Source organism: Vollenhovia emeryi, unplaced genomic scaffold (genome assembly GCF_000949405.1).
Source record: "Vollenhovia emeryi isolate VEMERY1.0 unplaced genomic scaffold, V.emery_V1.0 DF939157.1, whole genome shotgun sequence".
Lineage (NCBI taxonomy): Eukaryota > Metazoa > Arthropoda > Insecta > Hymenoptera > Formicidae > Vollenhovia > Vollenhovia emeryi.
This window is the reverse complement of record NW_011967209.1, coordinates 1,776,631-1,804,350: the sequence shown is the minus strand read 5'-3', so window position 1 is coordinate 1,804,350 and position 27,720 is coordinate 1,776,631. Positions and strand designations below refer to the sequence as shown.

At 49.2% G+C, this 27,720-nt stretch overlaps 2 protein-coding genes across 2 annotated transcripts in view; one reads left to right on the top strand and one right to left on the bottom strand.

Annotated features, from left to right (window-relative positions):
* LOC105564973 (lysine-specific histone demethylase 1A) overlaps positions 1–27,720 on the bottom strand; it is a 112,787-nt gene that overhangs the window by 35,540 nt on the left and 49,527 nt on the right. The gene's annotated exons all lie outside the window — the stretch shown is intronic.
* On the top strand, positions 11,943–17,627 carry LOC105564972 (slit homolog 1 protein). The gene has a single exon (XM_012017775.1). The coding sequence runs from the start codon at positions 11,943–11,945 to the stop codon at positions 15,672–15,674; it is 3,732 nt and encodes a 1,243-aa protein (XP_011873165.1). The 3' UTR covers positions 15,675–17,627.

Genomic DNA, 27,720 nt, shown 5'->3' with positions numbered 1-27,720 from the left:
GGCCGACCCACTGCGAAATTATCAATGATAACGTCGTAATAATATCAGGAGGGAGAGAGATAGAAAATGCTGGTACGACCGATCGATCGGCCGCCGGCTCGCAACGTCGCTGGTGGCTCGAGAGAAAATTCCCGAACGGATCTCCTCCCGGGTCCTCGCGGAGCTTGAGAGAGCGATTCGCTTGCTTGCGCGTGCTCTCTTTTATTACGTATTTCAATCAAGTGTAGGTCAATTGACGATAATCACGAGCGACGTAGCAAGGCCGAGCTCGGATTGGAGGGTGAAAATGCGAGCGGGGAGGCGCGGCGAGGGGCGGATCGGCGCAAAACGTAGCCGGATGGGCGGCGGGGGCCGGCGGGTGGAGAAGAAAATAACGGAGGGCAGAGGGTTGCGTAATGAGAGGGTAGTGGAGTGCCGATAAATCCAACAGGTCTCAGCATTTGTAAATTGCAACCTGTCAATACTGATCCGCGGCAAAATAAATGAGCCTGCCCCCACGCATGCACACGCAGGGTGTACCGCGGGCCCGAGCCTTCACTTGCGGACGCGCCGGTGCTCGCGAGAGCGACCGCGCGATTCCGTTAAGTCAACACGAAGGCGGTATTCCGGAGCGACGTGCAAACGTCTCGAAATCCCGACGTGAGACCGACGTTCCCGTTCCCCGAGTCCGGCGATTGTTTGTCTAACTAAACGCATGAATCATTGCTTAAAAAAAAAAAGGATCTAACTGCGGCTGAGGTTCGTGTGCTCGTGGATCCTTACGCTACGAGTATTTGAATTGCGCTGACCACGTGAAACGTTGAAAGAATATTTGTCGGTTTTACAAACCGCGTGGATGTAAACGAAACTTCGCGCAGATGAATGTAAAGCCTTGCGTCCACAATCCAAGAATTGTGTCCAAGCTCCAGTTCCGAGAAATGTGTGGCCGATCAACTTGCAGCTTTTCCATAAAAGATGCAGATTGATTGGCTACACATTTCTCGGAACTAGAGCTTGGACACAGTTCTTGGATCGTGGACACGAGGCTTTACGCTTCATCCCGATCATCGTGCAACTATTCCGTCAAAGTGGAATATGCACTGAGAAAAATATCCTGGCTTATCTAATCGGATAATCAATTACATAATTCGATGAAGAATATAATCGCTTTTTCGATTAAATTTCATCGGCAACTGCAATTTCATTGGATAAATTTCATCGAATATATATATAATTGAATCGGAGAACTTAATCAGAAAAACCGATGGTTAATTTACCATCGGAAACATTACTTAATCGACGGAATCCAATGGAAATTTTGCTCAGTGTATTAGTCATTCGCCGTTGTGATATAATGGCACGTGCGCGTAGTCATCAAATGCACGTCACATATTGTCACGTTCCTCCGCAGGACAGGAATGCCGTAAGCGCGCGTCTCTCGACCGAAAACGCTGCAGCGGCATCGGCGCTTTCGACTGTCGTTGCGTCACTAGACAATAATGAAAGGACCATGTTTGGATGTAAACATAATGCGGCATGTAACAGGACCGAGGATGTCGGTTGAGGGGAGCTAAATTAAAGCGAACCGAGGTACACGGACATTGGATAATACCGATATCGTATTGCAGCGCGAGGAGAAAAATGTGATTGCACTTCCTCCGTATACAACCTTTATACACTTTAATTCCATTAAATACGCACTCCACAACGGCGGCCTCATTCCTCAAGCCAATCCGCGTGGGATACAGTCAGGGACGGGTCGACCTGCCAAAAAGCGCTTCGCGGTGTCCCGAGTCGAATATTTTGGCCTCGTATTACTTTTCAATTGGGAGCAATGAGTTCGAACTAAGGTCTTTGTGTCGGAGAAAATATATTGAATTTTTCACCTTAGGTAGGCCTGAAAAGAGTCGCTATTTCTCCTTTGGCAGTAAAGAGGCCAACGCGAGTGTAATTAACAGAGTTTCGGTAGACCCTCTTCGGCCTAAGAGGTTTCAAATAGGGTGAGATATTTTATTACGTTCTCTTTGAGGGATAGAATGAGGTTAAACACAATTTTTCTTAATCATCTGGGCTTCAAATTGTAGTTTCAATCCGACTCCGAGGTCCAAGTGAAAAGAGAATAGAATAATTGAGGCCCATTCCGGGACCAATACTCGACTCGGGTGTCCACCTCTGTCTGTGACATGACGTTTTCAGGCGTGACGCGACGATAGGAGAAATGCGGAGCGCCGGACTATAATTCGGATATCGCTGCCGCGCGAAATACAACGGTCGAGCAGCAACGTATCGGGGCCGAAACGATTAGCAATAACCATTTCTCACACGCGGATTTTAACGTATTGTTGTTGCGCAATCGTTACTACCTGCGGCTTACGTCACTCGTCGCGGATCGCTTCGCACTCGGTATTAATAGCCAAAGATCAAGTGTTAATTCGGTAATTGCGCTATTTATTATCGTGAGTTTACGGCAAACACCTTTACATAACGCAAGTCGCGAGGCGGCAGCGGAGCTCGGAGTATTATTAGCCGCGCACGATTCTCCGCTGAAACGCCGCGGAATTATTATTCCAACGCTGATTAAGATCCAATTCCGCGATTTCCGCTGCGCGCGCGATCGGCGCGTCGGAACACGTACATATTTAATAAGCGATCGCGGCACGGCCGGGTTGTATAGGCCAGGTTTCGCAAAATTAACAACGAAATCCATCGCAATGCGCATTTCGGCTCCGCATCAATGAGACCTGCGCCTTAACTCGTAATCTCATCGGCGATCCGCGCGGTGGCAGTAATAATCAAGCGAGAGTGGTGCTGAAGGGTACGGCGTACACGCCACGCGATACGAGCGGAGCAAAAGGAACGGCACGCGGCGCCGTGCTTCCGCGAAGTCGTACGGTACCCCCGCGCGTAGGCCAGTGGTCGAAACTCGCGTACTAATTCGCGAACGGTGGTATCCGCAAATCCGCCCCTGGCTCCTGGACCCGACAATACGCGCGCTCACGCACACGTCCCGTCTCGCGTTCCGTGCGGCGAGTTACGTACGCGCGCGGCGTGGCGTGCGGAGACGGGGCTTTAACGACTGGCTTAAAGAGAGCGAGAGAGAGAGAGAGAGAGAGAGAGAGGGGGGGGGAGGAAAAAAGAAAGAAAAATTGGGCAGTTTTCGTTTACCGAGTCTTAGCCGGTTCGTGAGGTCGTTAATTTTCGGGTGGCCGCCGGTGGGATACGACGTCTTTCGCCCACCGACGAGAGTCTTTGAACTCCAGGATTACCTCTGGCTACCTCTGGATTGCCTCGGATTGCCCCGGCGCGATGCAATGCGATGCGATGCGATGCGATGCGATGCGATGCGGTTGATGCGGTGCGGTGCGGCGAACGTTGCAGATCAACTAGGCTCACGAGAGCGCACTCGGCGCTCGGCCACGGTGCGCTTTCGCAGACGGCATACTTTCGTTCGGCTACGAAACCTTCGTAATACGGCGACTGATCGTGAGATAACCGCTGTAGGCACGAGACCCTCGCTATTGAGAAATTAAAGCTTGAAACGCTCGATCTGTTCAAGTAATAAGCGAGACGGTGCCCCTCACGTTGATATACCGGTTGTGAAATCTCCGATCACATCGTGTTTGTATACACTCTCATAGTTTTACCTCTTACGATTGTAATGCTATCCTATAATTACAATTTACAGAATCGATGTATCTTCTTAAAAAAAAACCGTCTAATAATATTAAGTAATTTGCAATTAACCATCGAATGAAGATTAATAATCTCACATGGAGAAATTAACTTATGAGTGAGGGTTTATTATTTCTATCATCGTTGTCGAGATTCCATATTTTTGCTTTATTACACTGAAAAAAATTTCTGGTTGAATATGGACGAATCAGATAATTCCTTTAGGATTTACCAGAATTCCTTTAGGATTTACCAGAATTCCTTTAGGATTTACCAGAATTTCTGTAGGATTACAGGAATTCTGGTAAATCCTAAAGGAATTATCTGATTCGTCCATATTCAACCAGAAATTTTTTTCAGTGTACAATTCGAGAGTTTTGTATTTCTTATTGAAAGAAATAATCTCTTTAATTTACTCTGCATTATTGGTTTTTAATATTCTGTGCGTACAGATACCTTTAAGCAAACTGAATTTTATTAAAACAATTTGTACGATTCAACGATACAATCAATATTTTTATGAGTACTAAAATGTCATGAGAAAAATCTGAGTAATGCTTGGATTATATGAAATTTAGTAAGTTTCTTGGGGCCATATCATTCTGAAACGTACATAAAAAGCGGTTCTACAAGAGGCGGCACGAAGGATTAATTTGAGCCGAACAGACCCTAAAAATATCACTAGATTATCATTAGCGAGTCACCGGCCGGGGTCCATTAAGCATGATTATGATGTTTCCATGAAAATGTTATGTAACGCGCTCTTCTTCCGTGACTTTGTGATTCACCCTGTGAGCCTCGTTCGACACTTATTTTATTTGGCAAGCCAGCTGATCCACGAAAGCCGTTAATTTTGGGATAGCTGTCGACGGGGCATGCTCCCAAAGTGGTTTTTAATTTCGGATAACCACGGATTACACACAAAACTGGAATGATGCTAACACAGTCGTCAATTTTTATCGTTAACCGTACAATGTACAGCGTATTGTCTTAGAGTTGTCCTACAAAGCTCGAAGAAATAATCCACATAGTGAATGAAAATCTGTATATAATCTCAAGCATCTGGGAACTGAGTTTACTTCGGGCTCTTGGAATCATTTTACCAATTAATCGTCATCGAGAATGATAAGCTTCGTTACGACCGCCGTAATTTTTGAGCGAGATCGTCGTATCCGCGCCTCAAAGGTGATGAGTCTTTATGACGCTTTCTTCCTCCGCAATTATATCCGAGTATTTTCGTGGATTACGACTTGGGATCTGTCCGCGACAATTTATATCGCGTATTCACGGCAAGAAATAAAGAGAAAGAATGGGGGAAGGGTGTCGGAGGGGAGACAAGTGAAGTGCGCAAGAGGTATCATCGGTCCTGGTTTACACCTAACCGGACGATAACCCAATCCCGAGTTCGTTAATTTTTGGGGACGATCGCACGTGGGATTCGTCCCTCGCCCATGAACCAGTCCGTGCGGCTCTTTCTGGATTGCCTTGGGTCGCCTGCCGGCGCGGTTGCCTGCAGTTGCCCCGATGCTAGGCGTCCCGGAGGAGCCCGTGGAGTTATCGTAATCGTTAACGAGACTGCTGTCAGCGTCGTAAGACACCCGAGGGTCCCTCACCATTAACCTTCCGCTAACAAAGGCATTGCCACGTTCTTCGCTCCCGGTGCACCGACCCGCTCTCCCTTCCTTATTTATATGCATAACTCAAAAGAGGTGTAATGAAAATTTCACGGTCAACTCGATTACAGGCGATCGCCGTCGTATGCCCTCCCCTCGTACTTTCGTCTCTCTCCCTCCCACACATTCCGGTCTCGTTTCTCCCCCCCCCCTCTCTCTCTCTCTCTCTCTCTCTCTCTCTCTCTCGCTCGCTCGCTCGCTCGCTCGTTCTCTCCGTCATGCCGCTCTTTTCGCCCTGTCTTTCCTCTACCTCCCCGTACATCAGCAACTTGTCCGATGCGTCTGTCTCTCTTCGAGACCGTAGCGTTAGACCTCCGCCGCCGGAACGACGGCCTTCCTCTCGTTTTCTCTCTTCTCACCGTTCGTCCATAGAGAAAAAGAGAGAAGGCGAGAGAGAGAGGAGTGAGCGAGAGCAGCTCTCGCACGCGGAAAACGATTTCTCGGGATCGCGCGTTCGAGGAGCGATAAATTTTCCACGCCGATTATTGATACGCGCTGATTAGCCTCGTGATGCGCCGCGCGCGAATAATAAACCTTATCGTAATGACGGCTGACAAGTTTCTTGTCGATCGAGGAAAAAAAGTGATGATGAGGCGAAGCGCTCGATCTGCTCCCTAAATTATTATCCTTATGATTATTTCAATGCTAAAATGTACGTCCCCGCAGGAGACCGCCGCCGCCGCCGCCGCCGCCGCCTAGGCAGTTCTTCCATTCGATTGACTCGCGCCACGTGAAAGGACGTTATCCTTTTATATTAGTCTCCGGGCTGTCCGACATGCTGCACATGCTAAAGTAATGCGATGCAATAGGAGCGTCAATTTGCATTGCCACGCGATATCCGCTTCGGGAGGATTCGCTCTCATTTTTTCTCCCTGGAGATCCGACGAGTTTTCCTTCTAGCTGACGATTTAATTGTTAAGCCATGCGCGTACCTCGATTTATCTTTACGAGCAATAAAACGGCCGATAGTAAGACTGAATATTACGGAGGAGGAGAGTACACAGGTATTTTACTTACGTAACTGTAACTCGTGAGGACGAGAGAAAGAGAGAGTCGCATTGAAACACTGCGCTTTAGCACAATAGTAATGGACACAAGAGTGGATGGTAATTGAGTTAACGGGCTACGTAATGGTAGATTAAACGTGTCAAACTGTTTTGTAATCGCTTTACGAGCCGCTCTTAGGCATTCTGCGCTGTTCGCTGCGTGATGAAATATACACGCGTTGATAAACTCCGCGTAAAAAGGCGTTTGTTTGAAAGAAACTTCTTCCACATCGGGCAAAACGTTCTCAAGTCGCCCCCTTTTAATTCATTCGCGCACCGTTCTTTATCATTTTTTTTTACAACGGCGGAATAATGCAAAATTTAATACGCGCGCCGATACGCAAAATAGTTTAATTCCAACCTCCCGTTCGTCACGGTTTTCTCGTTCGATCTCGATGCATTCTACGCCACTTCCTGAAAGCCGCTAAAGTCGACCACGACGAACCGCGCAATCGCCGTGGAATGCATTCGAAAAAGGTTGCACGAGAAAACGTGTTGCAGGGTTGTAAGATGAAACTAGCAGGTGATCATCGGCGGGAATCGCGGCCGCGGCGCGGCGACGGCGGATCGTGATTCCGTGCCCACCTGAAAACAATAAACGGCCTGGAGGCTGCTCGCTCCTGGGACAAGAAGGAAGAAACTTAGGCCGGGGCTCGAGTGAAAGTGCACAAATAACAAACCATCTCGGTTTGTGTCTGCGGGGGTTTTGCAAGATCGCGCCGTGATCTTTTCCACGGTGGTTCTGTAACTCCAAGTCGCGATAATTAGCGCGGCCGCGGCTACTAAGTGATTATACGAATGAACGGGGAAACTGCGAATCCATTAGTCTCCCGCGGGAAAGAATCGTGAGAAGAATGTATGTTGTACTCGGGAAATCTCTCTCTTATCGGTGTTACGTAAACCATCTTTGAAAGAGCGGAAGACCACATATCGGAACATAAATTCTAGACAGTCATGATTTGCAATGCGCTTCTGGCTTGGCTGGTTGCGAGCGCCGAGAACGCTCGTCTAGCCGACGATTAGTCTGGCGTGATACTGATAAACTGTGAATTCCGGCAGGTTCTCTTCCTTTTGTGAAGAGCCTTGCAAAACTCGTATTCTGACGCGAAAATTGTTGAATTAATTAATCTTCAATTTTTATACTATTTATATCAAAATTGCGAAACCCATAATCTTCTTAAGAAAAAATTAATTGAATAAGTAAATTGTTATAAATTATTAACTGACTATGCGTTCCTTTGAGGTCCAACGAGTTTGCTGGAAAAAAAAACGGCAGCGTTCTCTAATTCAAATAAAGACGTCTCTTCTATGGCAGACCATCTTCTTTCTCAGAAACAATAGTCTAAAATGAAATGAAATGTGTGAGAAAATCCTAGGGGCGGGTAGCCCTATCGTTCATGCGTGGTTTGCTCAGCTCTATTATGTCTCTCTCTTCTTTCAATTAAAATACGTAACGTTAAATCTTAATTCTGCCTTGTCCGAGTTAGCTCGGGCGAGAAGAAAAGTCATCCATCAATCAATGATTTTTACAATTAGCGCATACCGCGGGGATAGCCGTAGTCATTGTTATGTAACAGCGGAATTACACAGTTAGACATCTACTGAGCGCCAGCGCGCATCTGTCTTTATCAAGCGAGGAGCGCAGGCCAGCGATCGGAATCCGGTAGTTTCGTTCACCATTACGCGTAACAATCCGTACGTCTTTGATTGATCTCCTTGCTCGGATGCTAATGAGCATCGCGCTCCGGCTCAAAGCGACGCGGCTGGGAAAACGGAAGAGCCGAAACGACGCGACCGGTCCGATTGCGTAATTTTTGAGTGCGCGACATCGGCGTCCCCCCCGATCCTGCGGCTCTTTGTTATCGCGTGTCTCGATATCGTGAAGAGGAGGCTGCTCACGTGCATCCGCTCGGTCATATACAGGGTGCTCCGATGCATATTACACGCGCCCCGTCGAACTAAAGACGTCCCTTTCTGGCGCAACTACTGTATTCTTCGTATTAGTTTTTTTACTTTTCACTTTTTCTTAATCATTAACACGGTCGAAGTGTCTTACAAAGGGGACACGTGAAATCTGTTGACGTGATTTACTAATAATTCATTAACATAAGGAGATGTGTGTTTGTATGTAAAGTCACGATATATTAAGGAAACTTGAGCAAACAACGTACGTGACCACCAACGCGTAACGCGGTTACAGCTGGGCCCACACGCATCTTTCACGGTTGTACAAATTGCCTCGTCAGATTAGAGAGGATACGTTAACATTTTAGACGAGCCTCGTATATTCGGAAACACCCTGTACATAAGGACGCATGGTTCGGTAGTTGATTAGATTTAAAAGAATGCCCCGTCACCTGCACTGTTGAAAGGAGACTAGGGCCCCGGGAGTAACGGCGGTGGGGAGGCTCGTGGAGACGAGGAGGAGGGATGGGGAGCAAGCGGGAGGAGGGGAGAGTAAAGGGAAAGGAGGTGCCGGAGTGGTGCCTGATCGTCAGCAACGAGAGGCCCGGGCATGAGGCCCCAGCGATCACTGACCGCTTTCGCCGATCCCAGCCGCCAACTAGCCACCTTTCAGCGGCGCAGCCATTGGGGCATCCTCCTGCTTAAGGTCCATTCACATCGCATCGCTAATCAAATCTGACAAAAAAGAATCGTTCCGTGATGCTTATGGTCCCCGTAACGTCGTGGAAATTGCCTTTATCGGCATGGGACCGGCTACCGCCCAGATTAAAGGGATGGGATTTATGTAATTGTCGATAACGGAATGTCCAAGCCGTCGGGATTAAAAATGTTAATGTTTAATCTTCGTTAGGGGCTATCAAGATATCGGACTAAATTCGATTCGCGGAATTAACGTCGCTAATGATAATTGGAGATACGCTCGCTTCATAAATTCCCGTGCGTCACGAAATTACTCATAAATTAACGGCGATTAGAATAATCCCACCCGGGGCGGGGGATTAAATCAAGTTCGCGCGCGAGGCAGTAAGATTCCCGATGCGCCTGTATCGTTCACTGGAGCGGTTAGCAGTAATTGGCGACGGGGATGTATGTAATATCGGCCAAAAATTGCGTCTCGACGAAAGCCGGCGAAAATAATCTCGGGGAATGAAGTAACTCTTTCCCGGAAGAGCCCGAGATATTTGTGTAATGAGAAAGAATGGCGCAAACTCACTCGAGGTAATCGAGATAGTTAGCAGGTTGCAGTTTCGTTTTACGGCACGTGATACATGGTTAATCTGCAAAACATCGGACACCCGGGGAATAATATTACGGCGCTTATAGACGGCTAAAATGCAGTCCACCGTTGGCAATTACCAAGGCGAGAGGGAACTGGCGAAAGAGTGAAATGTAATACCGACGCGAGCCTCGCGGCCTTGGTAAAGATCTTGTAATAACGATCAATGGATACGGATAAAACATACGTTTAATTGTGAAATCGGTAGTCTACCCATATCGTCGGCAATAACAATGGCGAAGATGAGATCTTGAGCATTCTACAAGTTCTTCTCGGGTGAGCCATTACGCGTGTTTCCATCAAGATTCAGATAAAATATATGCCGACATCAAAGAAATTAAGAAAAGATGACACAAATGTAGTATAGTAATTTATAATCTTGAGTGATTGATTTTAATGGACACGGACGTTGTATCTGGTCATTTCAAATTGGAAGGAATGGAGTCTGTTGAATCGCTGACTTAAGCGATGATGATGTCCGAAAGGTCTTTTGCCAATAGGGGACCCTACTTCGAGCAGGTAAAGGTAACAAATCACTTCCCAACGACGGGAGATCAAACTGCTAAGCACTGTTTGCTGAAAGGCGGAGTTTCCTACAAAAGACCACTTGATACAACGTTACACACAATTTCCGACACAATAAACGACTTTTATTATAAGAAATTAATTCGAGCCTCGAGTGAAATTGAATAGGAAATGTATATAACATCTTATTTCAAGAAAATCAAAAGTTCTTTTAACGATTTCCTTTTCTATTCAATTACCAATTATAATTTTTTAAACCGATTATTAAAGGACAAGATTTTCAAAAATAAAAATTTAGTTTAAGAGAAGTAGATTAGAACGTTCTTTCTCCCTTTGTTTCTAACAAACACAAATATATGTCAACAAAGAAAATATTGTAAACAAAAAAATATAATTGAATGCGTTATATGCAATAACATAACACATAAAAATATAATTCGTCCCTCTTACGCTAAAAACATGAACCAAAAACAGATTTTCACTTTTTACTTCAGATCTAAATATTTGCAACTATTTTACTGTTTTGTGAAAATGTGCAAGAGAGCATACACAAGAGGAGCGATACGTTTTCATCAGAGGCGGATGATCGGGAGAGGCGCGGAAATCTACAGAAAGTATTTGCGAAGTACGGAACAGTCGGAATACGAAACGGGACTCGCATAAAGGGCAAACATCCTTTTTCGAGATCCCATTCTACGTGACAGAATCGTAGAAACGAATGTGAGAACAGATGACGGCGCGGCGAGGTTTCGCGGACGGATCGAACAGCAATATGACGAAAGAATAGAAAGGAAGAAAAGAGGAGATGGAGGAAGATCGGCACGAGGGAAAAAGGGTACGGAGGAAGAGAGAGAAGGAGCGATGAGGGGAGCACGAGATGCGGGGAGTGCGCGGTGCACGAAGAAAAGGAGAGAGAGAAAGAGGAGAAGGACGCGCGGTGGAAAAAATGGAAAGGGGGGACAAGGAAATAAGAACGTAGTGGACGAAGGAAGCTGCAGATGCGGAGGAGCCACTGTAAGGACCCGGAGAGTGTACCTGTCTTGTTTTTATAGGCTTGCCAGAACGTCGGAACCCGGGTACGCGGACGAGGACGAGGACGACGACGACGACGACGGCGGCGGCGACGACGACGACGACGATGACGACGACGAGAAGGTGAGGAACAAGGTGGGAGAAGGAAGGACGGTGCGGAGTGGTGAGCGGTGGAAGGTGGCAGCCAGGGGATCGGCGACGGCAGGAGGGAGAGGGTAACGGAGTCCGCCAGGGCCTTACAATCCTCTGCCAACCAGTCCTGGTGGAACCGTGGGCCCTATCGGAGTCCTGCACGCGCGCGTCATACCTGCGACGGTGACTTTTCGTTGTCCACGAGATTTTTCTCACCGTCGGAGAGGCGATAATCTTGGGGTCGCTGAACCTCTGCTCCTCTCTCCCTCTCCTCTTTCGCGAACGCGTTTATTTCGTCCCGTTAGCGCGCGCGCGCGCGTCGCTCGCCCGAACGATTCGCTCTCTTTCTCTACGAGACGAATCGCCGAGGATGAAACCGCCAGGATCGTAAAGTGCAAGGAGCAAGGTGCAAAAGGTCGATCGTCGACCGAGGCAAGGAGAGGCAAGAGAGAGAAAGAGTGATATGGATGACGTGATGAGGTGAAATCGCGGCAACTCGTGGTGGTTTAAATGGATCGGCGCCGGTTTCACGAGACGCACCAGTGGCGTTAGTTGGCATTAGAGATAGGTACCCCTAGGGGAGGGGGGTCCGGGGGGGGGACCACTCCACATTGATGGAACAGTGATTAACGCGGCGGAAAGATGCGGGGTAGTCCTGCCTTCCTCGCCATACTGCTGGGCACGATATTCGGTGTCCTAGGTGCGTCTCTGAGCAAGGCGCTCAGGTACAAGGCACCGGATGAATGCAAGTGGGTTACAACCGGCGACGCCGAGGACGACGTGTCGCTCGTGTGCCGTCTGCGTACCATCAACAGCGAGCTGGAGAACACGAACTTCAGCGTGATACAGCCGCAGCACACGGTGCGCCTACGATTGGAATGCAGCGACGCGCTATTCTACCAGAGCTCCCTGAGCGCCGGGAGCTTCAGGCCGCTGGTCGAGCTGCGCGAGCTCGTCATCGAGTACTGCAAGATCGGCAATCTGTCGGACGACGCGTTCAAGGGTCTCAGGGAGCTGCGCAACCTCACCGTGAGGACGCACAACACCGACTGGTCGGCGATGGCGCTAGACGTATCCGCCGGGGCGTTCACCGATGAGCTCCGGCAGCTGGAAAAGCTCGATCTCGGCGAGAACAACATGTGGAGTATACCGGAGGGCGCGCTCTGTCCCCTGGTCAATCTAGAGATCCTCAATTTGACGAGGAACCGGCTCAGGGACATCACGGGTTTTCGCTTCAACACGGCGGCGAGATGCCTGGCGAATCTCAGGGACTTGGATCTCAGCAACAACAGCGTCGAATCTTTGCCGAGCGCAGCGTTTTCCGGTCTGACGAGGTTGCACAGCCTGGACCTGCGATGCAACGCCATCAGCTTCATGGCGGACCGCGCGTTCGAGGGCCTCACGTCGCTGGCCATCTTGAGACTCGCCGACAATCGACTTGCCAGCCTGCCGCCGGAGCTCTTCAGCGACGCCAAGGACCATATACAGGAGATTCATCTCAGGAACAATACGTTGAGCGTCTTGCCGCCCGGTCTGTTCAGCGAGTTGTCGCGACTGTTAGTGCTAGATCTTTCGCATAACGAGTTAACAGCGGAATGGGTGAACGCAGCTACGTTTACGCGTCTGGTGCGCTTAGTGGTGTTGGATCTCTCGAGCAATCGTATCGCGCGGCTCGACCCGACCGTTTTTCGCGATCTGTACAGTCTGCAGATACTACGGTTGCAGGAAAATCTATTGGAGAGCCTGCCGGAGAACACGTTCTCGGCGCTCTATAACTTGCACACGTTGCTGCTCAGCGACAACCAGTTAACTGTCATAGACGCCACCACGTTGAGTGGCCTTTACGTACTCAGTCTCCTCTCGTTGGACAACAACCGGTTGCACACGATACACCCGGGCTCTCTGAGAAATGCTTCGTCTCTACAAGACTTTCATCTTAACGGTAATCGGCTGACATCGGTGCCGGACGCATTGAAAGCCACTCCCCTCCTGCGCACCCTCGACCTCGGCGAGAACCTCATCTCCGAGATACCGAGCGGCACCTTCGACCACGTGGCGCAGCTGTACGGGCTTCGATTAACTGAAAATCATATCGGTAATCTCACGAAGGGCGTCTTCGATCGTATCAAAGAGCTCAAGATCCTGAACCTCTCACGAAACCGCATACAGTACATCGAACCCGGTACCTTCGACGAGAATCTGAATCTACAGGCGATACGCCTCGACGGCAATCAGCTGACCGACATCGCGGGGCTCTTCACCAAACTGCCGAATCTCGTCTGGCTGAATGTGAGCGATAACAAGCTCAAGTGGTTCGACTACGCGATGATACCGACCGGGCTGCAGTGGCTGGACATACACTCCAACGAGATCCGGGAGCTAGGCAACTATTTCGAGATTGAAACGCAGCTGCAACTGAGCACCTTCGACGCGAGCGAGAACAAGCTGACGGAAATCACCGGCAACGCGATCCCCATGAGCGTCGAGCTGCTGTTCCTCAACGACAATCTCATCTCCAAAGTGCAGAGCTATTCGTTCTTCAAGAAACCGAATCTGACGCGAGTCGATTTAAAGGGCAACCAGATACGGAATCTGGAGCCCTACGCGTTGCGCATCAGCGCGGTGCCGTCGGACCGAGCGCTGCCGGAGTTCTACATCGGCGACAACCAGTACCTGTGCGACTGCACCATGGAGTGGCTGCAGCGTGTCAATCGGCAGAATCAAACGCGCGTGCAGCCGCGCGTCATGGACCTCGAGAGCATCTACTGCAAGCTCTTGTACGATCGCGAGCACGCCTTCGTGCCGCTGGTCGAAGCGTCGCACTCGCAGTTTCTCTGCAAGTACGACACCCACTGCTTCGCCCTGTGCCACTGCTGCGATTTCGACGCGTGCGACTGCGAGATGACGTGTCCGCAAAACTGCACGTGTTACCACGATCAGTCGTGGTCGGCGAACGTGGTGGACTGCTCCAACGGCGGACACGTCAACAAACTGCCCGAACAGATACCGATGGACGCCACGCGTCTCTATCTAGACGGCAACGATCTACGCGTCGTGTCGAGTCACGCTTTTATCGGCCGCAAAAAGCTCAAGGTGCTGTTCCTCAATTCGTCCAACATCGAGATCGTGCAGAACAGGTCGTTCAACGGGCTGCGCGACCTCGAGGACCTGCACCTGCAGGACAACGGGATACGCGAGCTGCGCGGTCACGAGTTCGAGGGGCTCGATGCGTTGCGGCAGCTGCATCTGCAACGTAACCGCATCGCCACGATCGGCAACGACACGTTCGCGCCGCTGCGCTCGCTAAGGATACTACAGCTGCAGAACAACCGACTGACCACCCTGACGATCTGGTCGCTGCCGGGTTCGATCGAGGTCAGTCTAGCCGGGAATCCCTGGTCCTGCGAGTGCGATTATCTGCAGAATTATCGCGAGTGGTCGCGCGACCCGAGCGTCCGCGTCGCGGATGCGGCCGCGTTGCGCTGTGTGTACAACGTGACCGAGTTCGAGGCGTTCGGCGACGAGGTGTTCGCGGACGACGAGTTCGGCTTCTCGATGGGCACGGCACAGGGCGATCGCGAGCACGCCGGCAACGAGAGCGCCGTCTGCACCGGCGCGATCAGCGTCGACAACGACATACATCACAACTACACCAAGACCATTATCGAGAAGCAGGTCCTGCAGGATTATCTGCCGCTGCTGGTGGCTACGTCAGCCAGTTCGCTCGTGGTCATACTCCTGTGCATGCTCGCCTTTGTGTTTCGTCACGAGCTGCGCGTGTGGTTTCATTCGCGTTTTGGCGTGCGGATATTCTATCGGAATCAGGAGGTCGACCGCGACGATCGGGACAAGCTGTTCGACGCTTTTGTGAGCTACAGCTCCAAGGACGAAGCGTTCGTCGCCGAGGAGCTGGCGCCGGTGCTCGAGATGGGCAATCCCTCGTACAAGCTGTGCCTTCACTATCGGGACTTTCCAGTCGGTAGCTTCATAGCCGACACCATCGTCCAGGCGGTGGAGTCGTCGCGCAGAACGATAATGGTGCTGTCGGAAAACTTCATCAAATCCGAGTGGTGCCGCTTCGACTTCAAGTCGGCGCACCATCAGGTACTGAGGGACAGAAGACGCCGGCTGATCCTCGTGCTGGTCGGCGACGTGCACCAGCGCGATCTCGATCCGGACATACGGCTGTACTTAAAGACGAACACGTATCTGCAGTGGGGCGACAAGCTCTTCTGGGAGAAGTTGCGATTCGCGTTGCCGGACGTGCCGAACAACCAGCGTGCGACGCAGAGGACGAGGCAACCGCCGCCGGTCCGACGGCAGCACAACAACAGAACGTCCAACGGGTCGCGCACGGTATCCGTCCACATATGAACCGCTCGTTGCAGTCAAATCCGAGCGCGTCGAGCGTCGTCCGTGCCGAACGAGCGCACTCGGCCGCGAGGGTACAACGGGAGAGGAACGCGAGCTCTGCGTCGAGGATCCTGTATGCTCGGAGCGCTCGACTCCGAAATTCGGACGGTGTGCAATACGATGGTGTGGTATATTACAGAGTGTGTAAATAAAACAAAAAAACCGCAGGTGTTTTCATGTATAAATAGAGCGTGCCGCGGGGGGCCGTGATAAGAAGGAGGCCCACGTGTACATAGACGGTGTGTGATAAGAGTGAGAAGATATTTAAGACGCGCGTTCCCCGCGCGGAAATGTATACCCGGTGTGCCACACGCAGATTCTGTAAATTTGTTGCAGCGCGTCTGGATGAGAGTAGTTAGCTGAAACTCGTTGTAAATAGGACGTCGTCCGCTCGGTCGCGAATCACGACCGGGCCGGCACCGTTATTCGGCTCGTGGAACGTGCGACGATTACGTTGGGTGCGTATACGTATGTGAATGTGTGTGCCGTGATCGTGGAGCGCGAGAGATGAGCCTGCAGCCCCGTCGCGCTTCTGGGTAGCCCAGCGTGCGGTCGTGCGCTTAAAATTCGCTGCTCACCTCATCGTTACGCGCCCGTTATTTGTCGATTAGTGCAAATAGTTTCGCCGACCGATCGGTGAGCCGTGCCGGATTTCTCGGGCGGATTGCGTCGGCGTGATCGTTTTAATTTCGGCAGCTGTCTCGCGCGCGTGCGTGTTCCTCCACGATCAACTCTTTGACGTAAAATATCGCTTAACATCGAGCCGAGAGTGTCTCCAGAGCCGTTTGAACCTCGACTCGACTGTTTAGATAGCTTGGCTCAAGCCGCTGCGCCAACAGTGATACCACTTCCTAATTATAATTATTATGTATATTTAATTGTATTTACACTCCTCTTCCCTCTGGTTGATGACGAATTTCATCCAGGAACACGAGCTTACGAGCGTCTCGGCGGTAGAAGCCGAGACACGCTCCACGGTGATAACGAAAAATTCTGGGCGCGAACATTGTAAAGTATTACTTTAGTCTTATTTATTTCATTCCAATTGATAAAGAGACTTTTTATGCGATTCGAATGCGTCATGTTTTATATAACGCGAGAGTGATAGAAAATGGAGATAACAGTGTAACAACGAAGCTCGCTTGCCGTCAATTAACGATTAATTTAAGAAAACGTAATCTACGTGCCGCGCGGAATTCCTATTTGAATTCGACGGTCCCATCACTGCCGGGCGTGCGCGAATCAATAAACGAGACTTTAATCTCGTACCTATAAATTTCTATTTTTATGTACAGTCTCGCATACAGAATATAAATTGTACGTGTATATATATATTTTTACGGACGCATAACGGGGAGACAGTACATTTATATTCATTGCACAGATAGCTCAATCACATTTCAGTAATAACTTCAGCATTGCGAAAACGCCGGGGTGCAGTCGGCGCGAGATGAAACAAACCTTACACGACGGTATCTTATCCGAAATGCGACGGTCGAATTCAAAATGTGCGCGTTATGTCAAAGAAACTGAAACGCTGCTACAAATATCGGAGATATTATGTACAAACGTGAAATCGTCTTCTTTAGCTTCCCTCGCAAGCGGTTATCATGTTTCGCAAACTGTTCGACACAACAAAAAAGATATTATTCTAGAATAAAAGCTATGACTGAATAATAAAACATTCTATTTTTATGTTTTTAATTCTTCTGTCTTATTCTGACTTTCGCCTGCCCTGATCACATTGTAACGACGCCGGGTGCTACAATTACGCGTTCTAGAGATCGCGCCGTGGAGATTCGCGGCTGCCAAACGTGTCAAATATTTTTGGAGAGACGCACCGCCGGTTGCAGCATCCACGATTCATTGTGCGCTCTCGGTTATTAAACTGCATTTTTTTTGGTCGATACAAAGTATTACTTTCTTCCAGCGTGCTTGTCGAGAGAAATGTCAAAGGCGCATTACAGCGAATTTACAAACGGTATGCGGTGCACTTCCTCATTTTCAGTTAATGCAATAAAATGACAAAGCGGTATACGCGATATTCACGGCATGACAATTAAATCCACTATTTCGATGCAGGCTTTGTGCGCCATTTTCTGAGGTAGCTCGAGAACAAAACAATACTTTATGTTAATCGAGTCACGTCTGTATACATTGTCATCACGTCTTGTTACCGTTGCATCAGCGGAATAAGTAATATCTACCTGAGGATAATAGAAAAGAGACAATTTGGTAGGGGACAGTCGGGAGAAAATTTCGTTTCACGCCCTATAACGATTGAATTAAATTCTTTCGTTGTGCTATTCTAACCCGAATAAACTGCTGCGAATTATAACAGAAAGAAAATGACGCGTTGAAAAATATTTAATGCAAACGTCACTCCAAAAAAGTTCTATAGCGCGTCAAGTAACTTCTCACGTTTGATATTCACAGAAATATTTCGAGAGATATGAAATCACGTGCGAAAAGAAACGCGATAATTACACGTAATAAAACGACAGGGGAAAATCTGAGGAAACGCAGAAACCAAATTGTATAATTCTTGATCGGATGGCGCTTACGCTTGGCGTCTTTCTTTACCCTTTTTTTTAAACAAAGGTTATCTTTTTAAACAAAGATAATTTTTTTTAAGGCGATCTAATAATACGACAGGGGAAAATCTGAGAAAACGCGGAAAACTGATTCGTTAGTTGCGATCTTGTCGCGGCGGCATGCGCACGCAATAGCTGGCGGGTAGCGTAGGAGCGCGAGCTAAATGAGCCACGGTGGAAAATGATAGCTACGTGAAAACGCTCGCGAAACGAAAGTTACGTTATTGCGCGGGCCGCGATTGCGTGTAATCGTCGTGTAATCAATGCCGGCGTAACGGGCCGGCGGCGCGGGCGATTCGATCGATGCGCGAAATAAGGTGGTGGTGGCACCGCCGTTTCGCAGGACGATTGCGATATCGAGGGGCAACGCAAGTACGCCGTAACGGTGTCGCCGGAGCCGGCGCACGATAACGAATATGCGCGCAGCGCCGAGCGGGAGAGAAGCGCTGCGCGCGAGTCCCACCCTACATACCGTGACTGCCGGGGCATTTTGCGGTTTAGTTAATGACACGCGGAATTCGCAATCGCATTGTATTCCGCGGCGGCCGTCATTCCGCCGACGATCGTATCCCGCGATCTAACATTTGCCCCGACGCCGAGCCTGTGCCGGCGCGTAGATGGATCGATCAATTCTGACGGGGGGCCCCGCTCTCCGATGAGAACGCGGCGCAACATTGGTTATCATCACGCGCGTGACATTTAACTCGGCGCGCGGCAGATTATTTCCGACGACTAATCAAAACAATCGGCATCCGCGATTAGCTCATTCTATTTCGCTGCAACCGTCAGTCGTCCAATTACGTTGGTCACGCGTTGCCGAGATTTTAATCTCCAACAGTTTTTGCCCTCGGCAATTATCCTCGATACGAAATAAGGGACCTGACGGGCGGAATACACGGAAAATTCTAATCGTGACATCGATTTGTCGGGGAGATTGCGATCGGCCGTGGTAGCGAGCGTCTCTATGGGACCGGTAACGAGTCAACGCTCCTATCTGCCGATCCTGTTCTGCCACTTTTGTAATTAACAAGTCCTTAACAACATATCACGGGTAAAACACTCTTTGCATCGCTTATGTTCTCCGTTGAAAGCGCCTGGTCAAGGCGGGCTCGTGGCCGTCAACCAGTCCCCTCGAGTATAATTTTATGTACTGAGAAAAATCGGAGATACCACTACCAGGCCCTCGCGTGTACGCGCTTGTTCGCGCGCGAGCGCGCGACGGCGAGAGGCGCGCAAGGGGAAGAAATTATATACGAACGGAAGGGCAAGAGATCGTAAGATCTCAATGGTCTAGATACTCCGGGCCGCACTCCTGGGCGCGGAGTGTCTAGAGTGGCGAAAGGAGCGGAATCAGGCGTGTCTATCTCGCCAGGATAAGTAATGAACCGGACAAAAACCATTTTTGAACGCACGCGCTGCCCGATAGCGCAAAGATTGTGTCTGGAGTTTAGAAACCTGTTCCTCACTTTGTCCGTTTATCCGGACCTAACGAGACGGGGACGGGCTCGGGTAAGTAACGACGGGGAAATCAGCGGTGCGATGGAATCCGAAATTAAAGGGCGGCCATTAAAATTGATACAGCCGGCGACTTTATACCGCGGCGCGAATCCAAGTGACTCGTGGACGACTCGCGGCGGCAGGAACTACGAGCGAGCGGTAATATCGAACGCGGGACCGGGGGAACGGAGTGGTATCGATAGGATACCAAGTACCGCCGGGTAACGGCTTCTCGATAAAACGACCGGGCAAGTGAGGAGGTTTTAATGCGCATAAAGCCGTGGTAGGTCTTTACCGTGGAAAATAATGAATTAGGAGCGATAAAGCGCGGAGGACGCGCTCGCTTATTCCTCTCTTTCGTCCACGGGCGGTCATAACACCCGCCCGCTCCCGACGTTTCGCAGCTCGCTAACTCGTTCGCGTAGTAGTAGTTAAATTGGCTTCCCCGAGAATGCAGTCCGCGTACCCGCCGACCTCCTTCGACCGTCCTCTCCTCCCCCCGTCCGCTAATCTGGTCGCCGACGCTTTATGCGGTATAACGGAATTTCTGTTTGCATTATCTGCCGGAACGGCACTTGCACGCCTTCGTCGTCGTCGTCGTCCATCGTTCATCTCGACGAGGTTGCACGGGCCAAGGTGGGATTCGCGTCTCGAATCGACATCGACGATCAATTCAAATCGCCGTCGTGTCGGATCATTGAGCAGCCGCGTTTTATCACAAGTCGTTGAGTCGTCCAAGCCGCAAATCGCTCTTCCACTCGTGGGAGAGAGAAAGAGCGCGCGCGCACGGCACCGCGAGAGGACCGTAGTCGTTATTCCGGTTGAGATTTGCGAAATTCAAGCGGTACTCACGACGGGCATTAAATCATACGCAAGTCAGGATTTGTGTCACCCCACCGTGATTACACAGCCGTTGGAAACTGGGCGACGTGACGCCAAGTGCGCGACGAGCATAATCGTCCGCGACATAATCGCGGCGTAATCGTGATTAATTAAGATAACTCTCGAGAACGCCTCCGTCCCCCCTCCGTATCTCCGCGCGCACTCTTTCTCCCCGCTCCCCCCCCCCCTTCTTCGAATTTGCCTCGTCGGTAATTGCGGTCTTTAAAACGCATTTTTCGATTCGACAGCTAATCGCCGGTTGCGCAGCGTTACTTGCACAACTCGCGCAACGCTTCGCGCGATGCGCGCGAGGAGGATCGACGGAAGTCGAGCGTGAAAAAAGGTGCCGTACCCTCAATTACCGGCCCCGACTCCCCTGTCGACTTGCGAACTTTATATTCGCGCGTACGCCGTTGCGTAGTACAGTTATCGCGAGATTGAGAATTTAGTGTCCCGCTTGCATTGTCTCGCGGAGCGAATGCATATTTCACACGTGCGCTATCCATACAGCCGCCGCCGCCGCCGCCGCCGTGTAGCCCGCTGCGGCCTGCTGATTATGCGAACCGTGGTACAGTCGGTTACCCTCTCGCATATACATCGTCGCGCGGCATATAAGTCGCGCGAGCGCGAGGGCACCGTGTAACATCATAATAACTCGCAGAAATCATCCGTACTCTTTGTACGCGGGGCCTCGAATGCAGGCAAAGGGCGGAATAATGGCGACGAAGCGCGCGACGCTGCCGTGGCATTCCAGGTAATGACCGGCAATTAATTTCGTCCCTTACTTCGTCACAAAGAGCGTATCGCATCATCCGCGGGTATCGTGCGCTATTCACCAAACGCGACACGCACATCTCGCGTGCCCGATTAATGGGCACTCTCGGCGGGAAAAGGAAATGCACGTGCGAATGCATGCGAGATGTGTCAATATAATAAGTCCGTAAGTTATTGAGTGAGTTATAGAGACGCCCGCCTAGTGAGAGAGGCAGGTCCAGGTTTAAACCCTGGCCGGGGTAAATTTTTCGCGATAAGTTTAAAAATTAAAATCATTTAGACACTAACATCCTGTCTTATATTCTTTATTCCTTCGAATTGTGATTTCATGTCAGAGCCTTATGAATTTCGACGTAATTATTTATATTTCCATGTATTAAATTTTATACGCTTCACACGCGACGTCTCGCGTTGACTCCTGTTGCCTATTTCTTTGTTCGGTTTTTATTTTATTATTGGAGTCTGATTAGCTTTCTTGATACTTATATGAATTTTATTGTTTGAATTGTTCACGTTTGTGGCAGTCCGTGACGTTAACGTTTAATTCTCAACTTAATTTTTTGTAATTCAACAGCATTTTCTTCCGTGTCGAGACGATAAATTATTATATTTCTCGCATTAATGATATTTTCTCGGGAGTCTTGCATTACAGATACGCGCAAAGCATGTAAGTTGATTGCTACGTGTTCAAGATAGCAGTCGCAAATAGTCGATGATGCCGAGATCTAAGGTATCTCCCGATTTACTTTGAAACTGTCGTGAACCGTTTACGACTGCGGCAAACGAGTTTCTAGTTTATCCTGTCAGACGCAATTAATCAGAGGTGCGCGGTAGATAAATTTCTCCTGAAAGCAGATACGTCGATTTCTCGTCATCGATGATGAAGTCAGTTTGACGAACGTCTCCTCGGTGGAGAAGGTATTTCGTGATTTCACGTTCGCCCGTTACGACGCGCGATCGTCGGATAAATGGACTTTTAACGAACCCCGCGAGCGCCGGATAATTCGATTTATTAAGCAAGTGTTGCCTCGTCCCGAACAAGCATCGCTAATATTGACGGAGGTGGATCTGCCTGTCGTTGCGAGACTGACACTGGCGGAAGAAACATTCCGAGGCGAGAGCTGCTCGCTCGATCGATTACAAAGCACTTTCGCGGAACATTGAATTGGATCCAATCTCTTCGGGTTCGACCAGAGAGAGAGAGAGAGAGAGAGAGAGAGAGAGAGAGAGAGAGAGAGAGAGAGAGAGAGAGAGAGAGAGGGGGGAGCAGGAAAGGAGAGAGGGAGGAAGGGAGGTAAAAAAAAATACAAGTTGCACCGACCGACCGACCGGTGACTTTAATCAACTCTTTGCGAGCGCAACTGCTCGAGAGTTCGCGGGGCGTGTCGGGTACCATTCCGGCGCTCTCGTGTATGGTTACAAGTGCGGCTTGGGAGAGACTTTGTAATAATACCATGGGACCCCGTTGACACGCTTCGTTGCGCATTAAAGCCAGCTGACAATCCGCCGAAGTTTTCGACATTTTCAGACCACGCGGATACCGTCGTTGGCGCTTGCCATTTCGAGGGCCACGATTATCCCTCGACTGCGCAACAACGGGGCCTCCGGAGGACTCCGTTGCAATTTTGTCGACGCAACTGCCGCTCTACCCGCTTTTCTCGAAATTCTCTATACGAGCTCCTGCCCTCGTGTGTGCTAATTGTGCGGTCAAGCCGCGTTTCGTTTCACCGAAATATTTTATTTCGACCAAGTGTTTCGCTGGTCTCTGTATATAATATGATGCAAATATATACGACGGTCGCTAGGATTATAAAGGATCAGTCGCCGTAATGCGAATCGAGTTGATCCAATCGAGCGTTGACCCGGCAATTAAGGATTAACTCCGCATCTTGCGCACGAACGTTGCTCCGAATGGGCTTGCGAAGCTTTACCTTTCTCAACTTTGCGTTTCCCTACTCCGGAATTATCTATCTAGAAAAATATATTTTAAAGGTTCAGCCAAACATTCTTTCATTAATTCGTCACAAGTAAATTGCATCATGTTGCTCACGGGCGCAAGCTACGCCCCGTTAAAGCCGGAAATTGCAATTTATATAGCGCGGAATTAAGCAAAACATTTCCAAATCGTGTTAAAGGCAACCGAAAAAACAACAGAGCATCTCCTCAGTCTCGTCACTTTAATTACACCCAGGGATCCTAGTAATAGGTGCAGGAGTTAAACCAAACTTGTACAACGCTGTTGACTCTGGCGTGATCAAAGTACTTTTGTATGTAAATGAAATTGTTTTAAGTTTTCAATTACAGAGAAGAGAGAGAGAGAAATGCGCCGCTATTAAGAGCCGAGTACTCGCATCGACGGCTGTATCTCATTGAGCGCACGCGCGATTAATTTGTTGACCGACAATAAAATTTTTGGTAGATCCGCGCGTTATTACCGCGTCGCGATGCATATTTCTGTAAGCTGTAAAATAACCACGAGAGAGGGATGTACATGCGCGCAACCTCGTACACGCGAGCGTAGCCTTGCGGGAAGAACATCTGCTGCTGAGAGAAAATGAGCACAGCTGCAAACGATCGAAATTCTCGAGCACGACCATTCGCCCCGATTTCGTGTCACGCGCGCGACGGCAAACGCGCAAAACAATGAAAACTTGAAAACGGCAAAGTCTCACCGTATTCTCTCCGGCTCTCGGGTGCATCTGCGACCGTCGATAAGATTGCTTCCAGGATAACAATCATCCACTACGTCAGTCGCAAACGTGTAATTTAAGCTTCCGCGGTTCCTTTTTTCTTTTGCCATAAAACAAAGCGGCTCCCCAAGTTCTCCACATTACGTTATTCATTCGGCGACTTGTTAGAGCGTTACGCCGGGTAAAATTCCCCCCCGCGTTTCTCCGCGAAAATGTCCCGTACGCGATTTCGAGATATTTTACGAATTTCATTTGTTACTATTACTTTTATCGGATCGTTCGCCCCGGCGGCGTAAATTTTGACTTCCGTTCGCATAACGCGCGTGTCGAAAAGATGAACACTTTTGTCACTCGTCATGTCGCCGTCCCTGAGCGCGCGAAATCTCAGGCCTATCATTGGTGAAATATACTCACTTATTATTTAAAAACTATTATAGCCTCGACATTTATGTATTAGAATTTTTGTCTTGAAATTGTCTAAAAAATCTGTGACTAAAAGGATATCCGGTGGTTTTAGTACACCCTGTACACGTTATAATATATTTTTTATATTTTATCATATATTTTATACAAAAATATTAAAAGAAATATTGCATTAGGTGTTCTAAGTATTATATCTTAGAATATAGGTTCTCAACGCTTTACCAGCGGAGATCAAATTGATTTCATTTGCCACAACTGTTCTGATTTCTCGCTACCTCTTATAATATAATATATACTGCTGTTGGTTGATTTTTAAATACGAGAAAGTGTAACGTGCGATCGCCGCCTCGCGACAGCGAAGAGCGCTATTGCGAAATTATTATATAAAGATATAATTTAAATATTGTTCACATATTTCATATACATTTTTAGTATATTTTTGATATATATTATTATATACGATTTTTTAAATAGAACTTTTATATACCAAATGTATGAAATATATTACTATATATTTGTTGAAATATATATTTTTCCGTGGGGGCAGGTTCAAACCCTGGCTAAGGTAATTTGATTTCGCAATAAATTTAAAATATGAAATATTTAGACGCTAACACCCTGTCACGGCTCTTAGTCCTTTATTCCTTCAAATTTGTATTTATCACACTTGAGCCACACGAATTTTATTAATTTGATTATTCCGATTTAACTTAATACACCCAGCTTTCTCCGCTTCGTGTAGCGGTCGGCGCGGTGCGCGTTTTATTAAAACAAGTTTCACTGACATTTTTCCGAAAGTACCTGTTTCCGAACATTCGTTACAAGGAATCTGATTATACTTCTCACTCAATTTCACGCGGCTGCGGATAGAGGCTTCGCAGCATGATCGCGGCTCGCGGTCGTTCGAACAGCAAGGAGGAGAAGGCTAACACGAAGGGCGAGATCTATGTCCTTCCGAGCTATGGACGCGCGAACGTGCGATTTAACGCCCGGCTAAAGCAGGAATTAAGTTATACGCTGATCGTGATAAGTAGGAACTCCGACGAATGATTAATACCGCGTGCTCTCCGAACGCTCGCGCGCTCGTTGGGGATTTATCGGTACGCATCGTTGGAGATTCCATTGCCGTAATTCTCGTGCAGGGGGTTTGCGCTCTCGTAAGGTTCTCCCGGGATGTTCTCGGGAAAGGGGCCGAGCGACGACGATGTCCCGTCTGACCCTGGACGTGCTCCTGGCTCGTAAAAACGACCCGGTTTACCGAGTCGCGCACGGGAAATGCGGTTCCTGAGGGGTGTTCATAAATGGAAATCAGGGGTGGATATTAACTAGCACGCGAACCGCCCGGCGTAGAGAGTCCGTCACCGGCTCTCTTCTCTGTCTATGTAAATAAAACTTTGGCGTTATCCGCGGCGATCAAGCTCGCTCGACGCGGCGGCGGCGTCGTCGTCGTTTCTTCCTCCTCGCCGTTCGTTCCGCGGGACTGCTCACGCGGACCTTATTTGGTAGCCAGTAGCCCTTTCTGCGAAAAAAGAACGTTTGATACTTTTCCAAGACCATCCCGGAATGCGATTTCCATAATGAAATTTCGTATGGAAATGCTCTCGGGATTTGCGGCCTGCGGAAAGCGCGACTACGCGCGAGTGTGTCCGAGGAGACGCGGCGGGTTTTTCCTTTTCTTTTTCCCTCATTCCGTCGGAGCAGTTGGCATGTCCGCGATCGTATCGAGTTCTCTTTCCCCCCCTTTTTCTCTCTTTCTCTCTCTCTCTCTCTCTCTCCTCGATCGATAAATCGAATATCGGTGTTACGATAGAGACGTCGCGTTTATCCGCGACGGGCTCGCGGCGGCGATGACGGAATTTCGCGAAACGAAACAACGGCGGATCTCGCTGGACCGAAACGTCGGTGAAGATGTCCTCTCTAATTTAGGGGATTACGAACGATCGCGCCGGACGCTACGTGTCGGCGTATTTTATTGAGCTAAAACGTCGCCGGATGCAAATCGAATCGATCCGATCGTCGATACGATCCTCAATCGAGTGGTTCCCGAACGTAGAAGAAACACTCGGCGCGCTCCGCGCGCCAGATACTTTATATTCTGCGAAGCGACTGCGCGAAGAAATTTTTCTATTCCGATGGCTGCTTAAGTTTCTTCAACGAAACTGCACATACACACACTCTCTCTCTCTTTCTCGCGGCAACATTTAACTCCGTAGTTTTATTACCGTATTTCCGTCCGAGCGCACTCGGTCCGAGACCGTCGGACCCAGAAATCGCGAATGAAAACGATATCGAGAGACTCAAAACGCAGATATCAAAATGGGACGGCGAGTAGTGTAAATGAACGTAAGTAAACACAATTCCGTTTTCTTATCATTTCCGTATTCCAATTTCCTTGAATAAAACGGCCGCTCCTGCTGCTACCATTATTTAAATCGTGCGGAAATTGCAAGCCAAATTAGCTCCGGAAAAATACAGAAGGGCAAGAGTTAGAGCTTTATGTATACACTGGATGAATATCTTCTGCCGTGGTGACTCGATAAACGCCACGTACAATGCGGAAAATTATACGCTGCTTCATTTTTGCGCCGCGTTTTACCGTAGCTCGAAGCTCCGGAGGCAGAAACATTGCGAAATAACAGTGACAAGCGAGATTCGTAAATAAATATAGAAAAACGTGAAAATTACGTATCCCTGCGCGCGTCATCCGTCATGCGTTGCGATTTGTTTGTTCGCGAAATCTTTTAGACGACGCTGCCTTCGAAGGCGCGATTTCGCAGCATCAGCCCCGACCGACTCGCCAAGAACAACGCGCGAAGGTGCGCAAATATAAATCGACGCTATTACCATTTAATGAGCGATGTCGAGTCGCGCGCGGTTAGAAAGGTTTGACGGATATCCACGCGGCAAACTGCGGCGTAATTGTGTACAGAGAAAATAGTACGAGGGAGCGCATTGAAATCGGCGCGCGAAGCCGAGCCGGAGGCGCGCGGCCTTGCTCTCGAGTCTCCACGACGTTTCCGCGGGATCGAGTCGCTACGATCCGCGGAAAGAACTGGAACCGCGGAGGGACGAGGGGCCACGGGGACATCCCTCATCGTCTTCCCTCTCCCCCTCCCCCCTCCTCGCTCCTTTGTGTCACGTACGGCA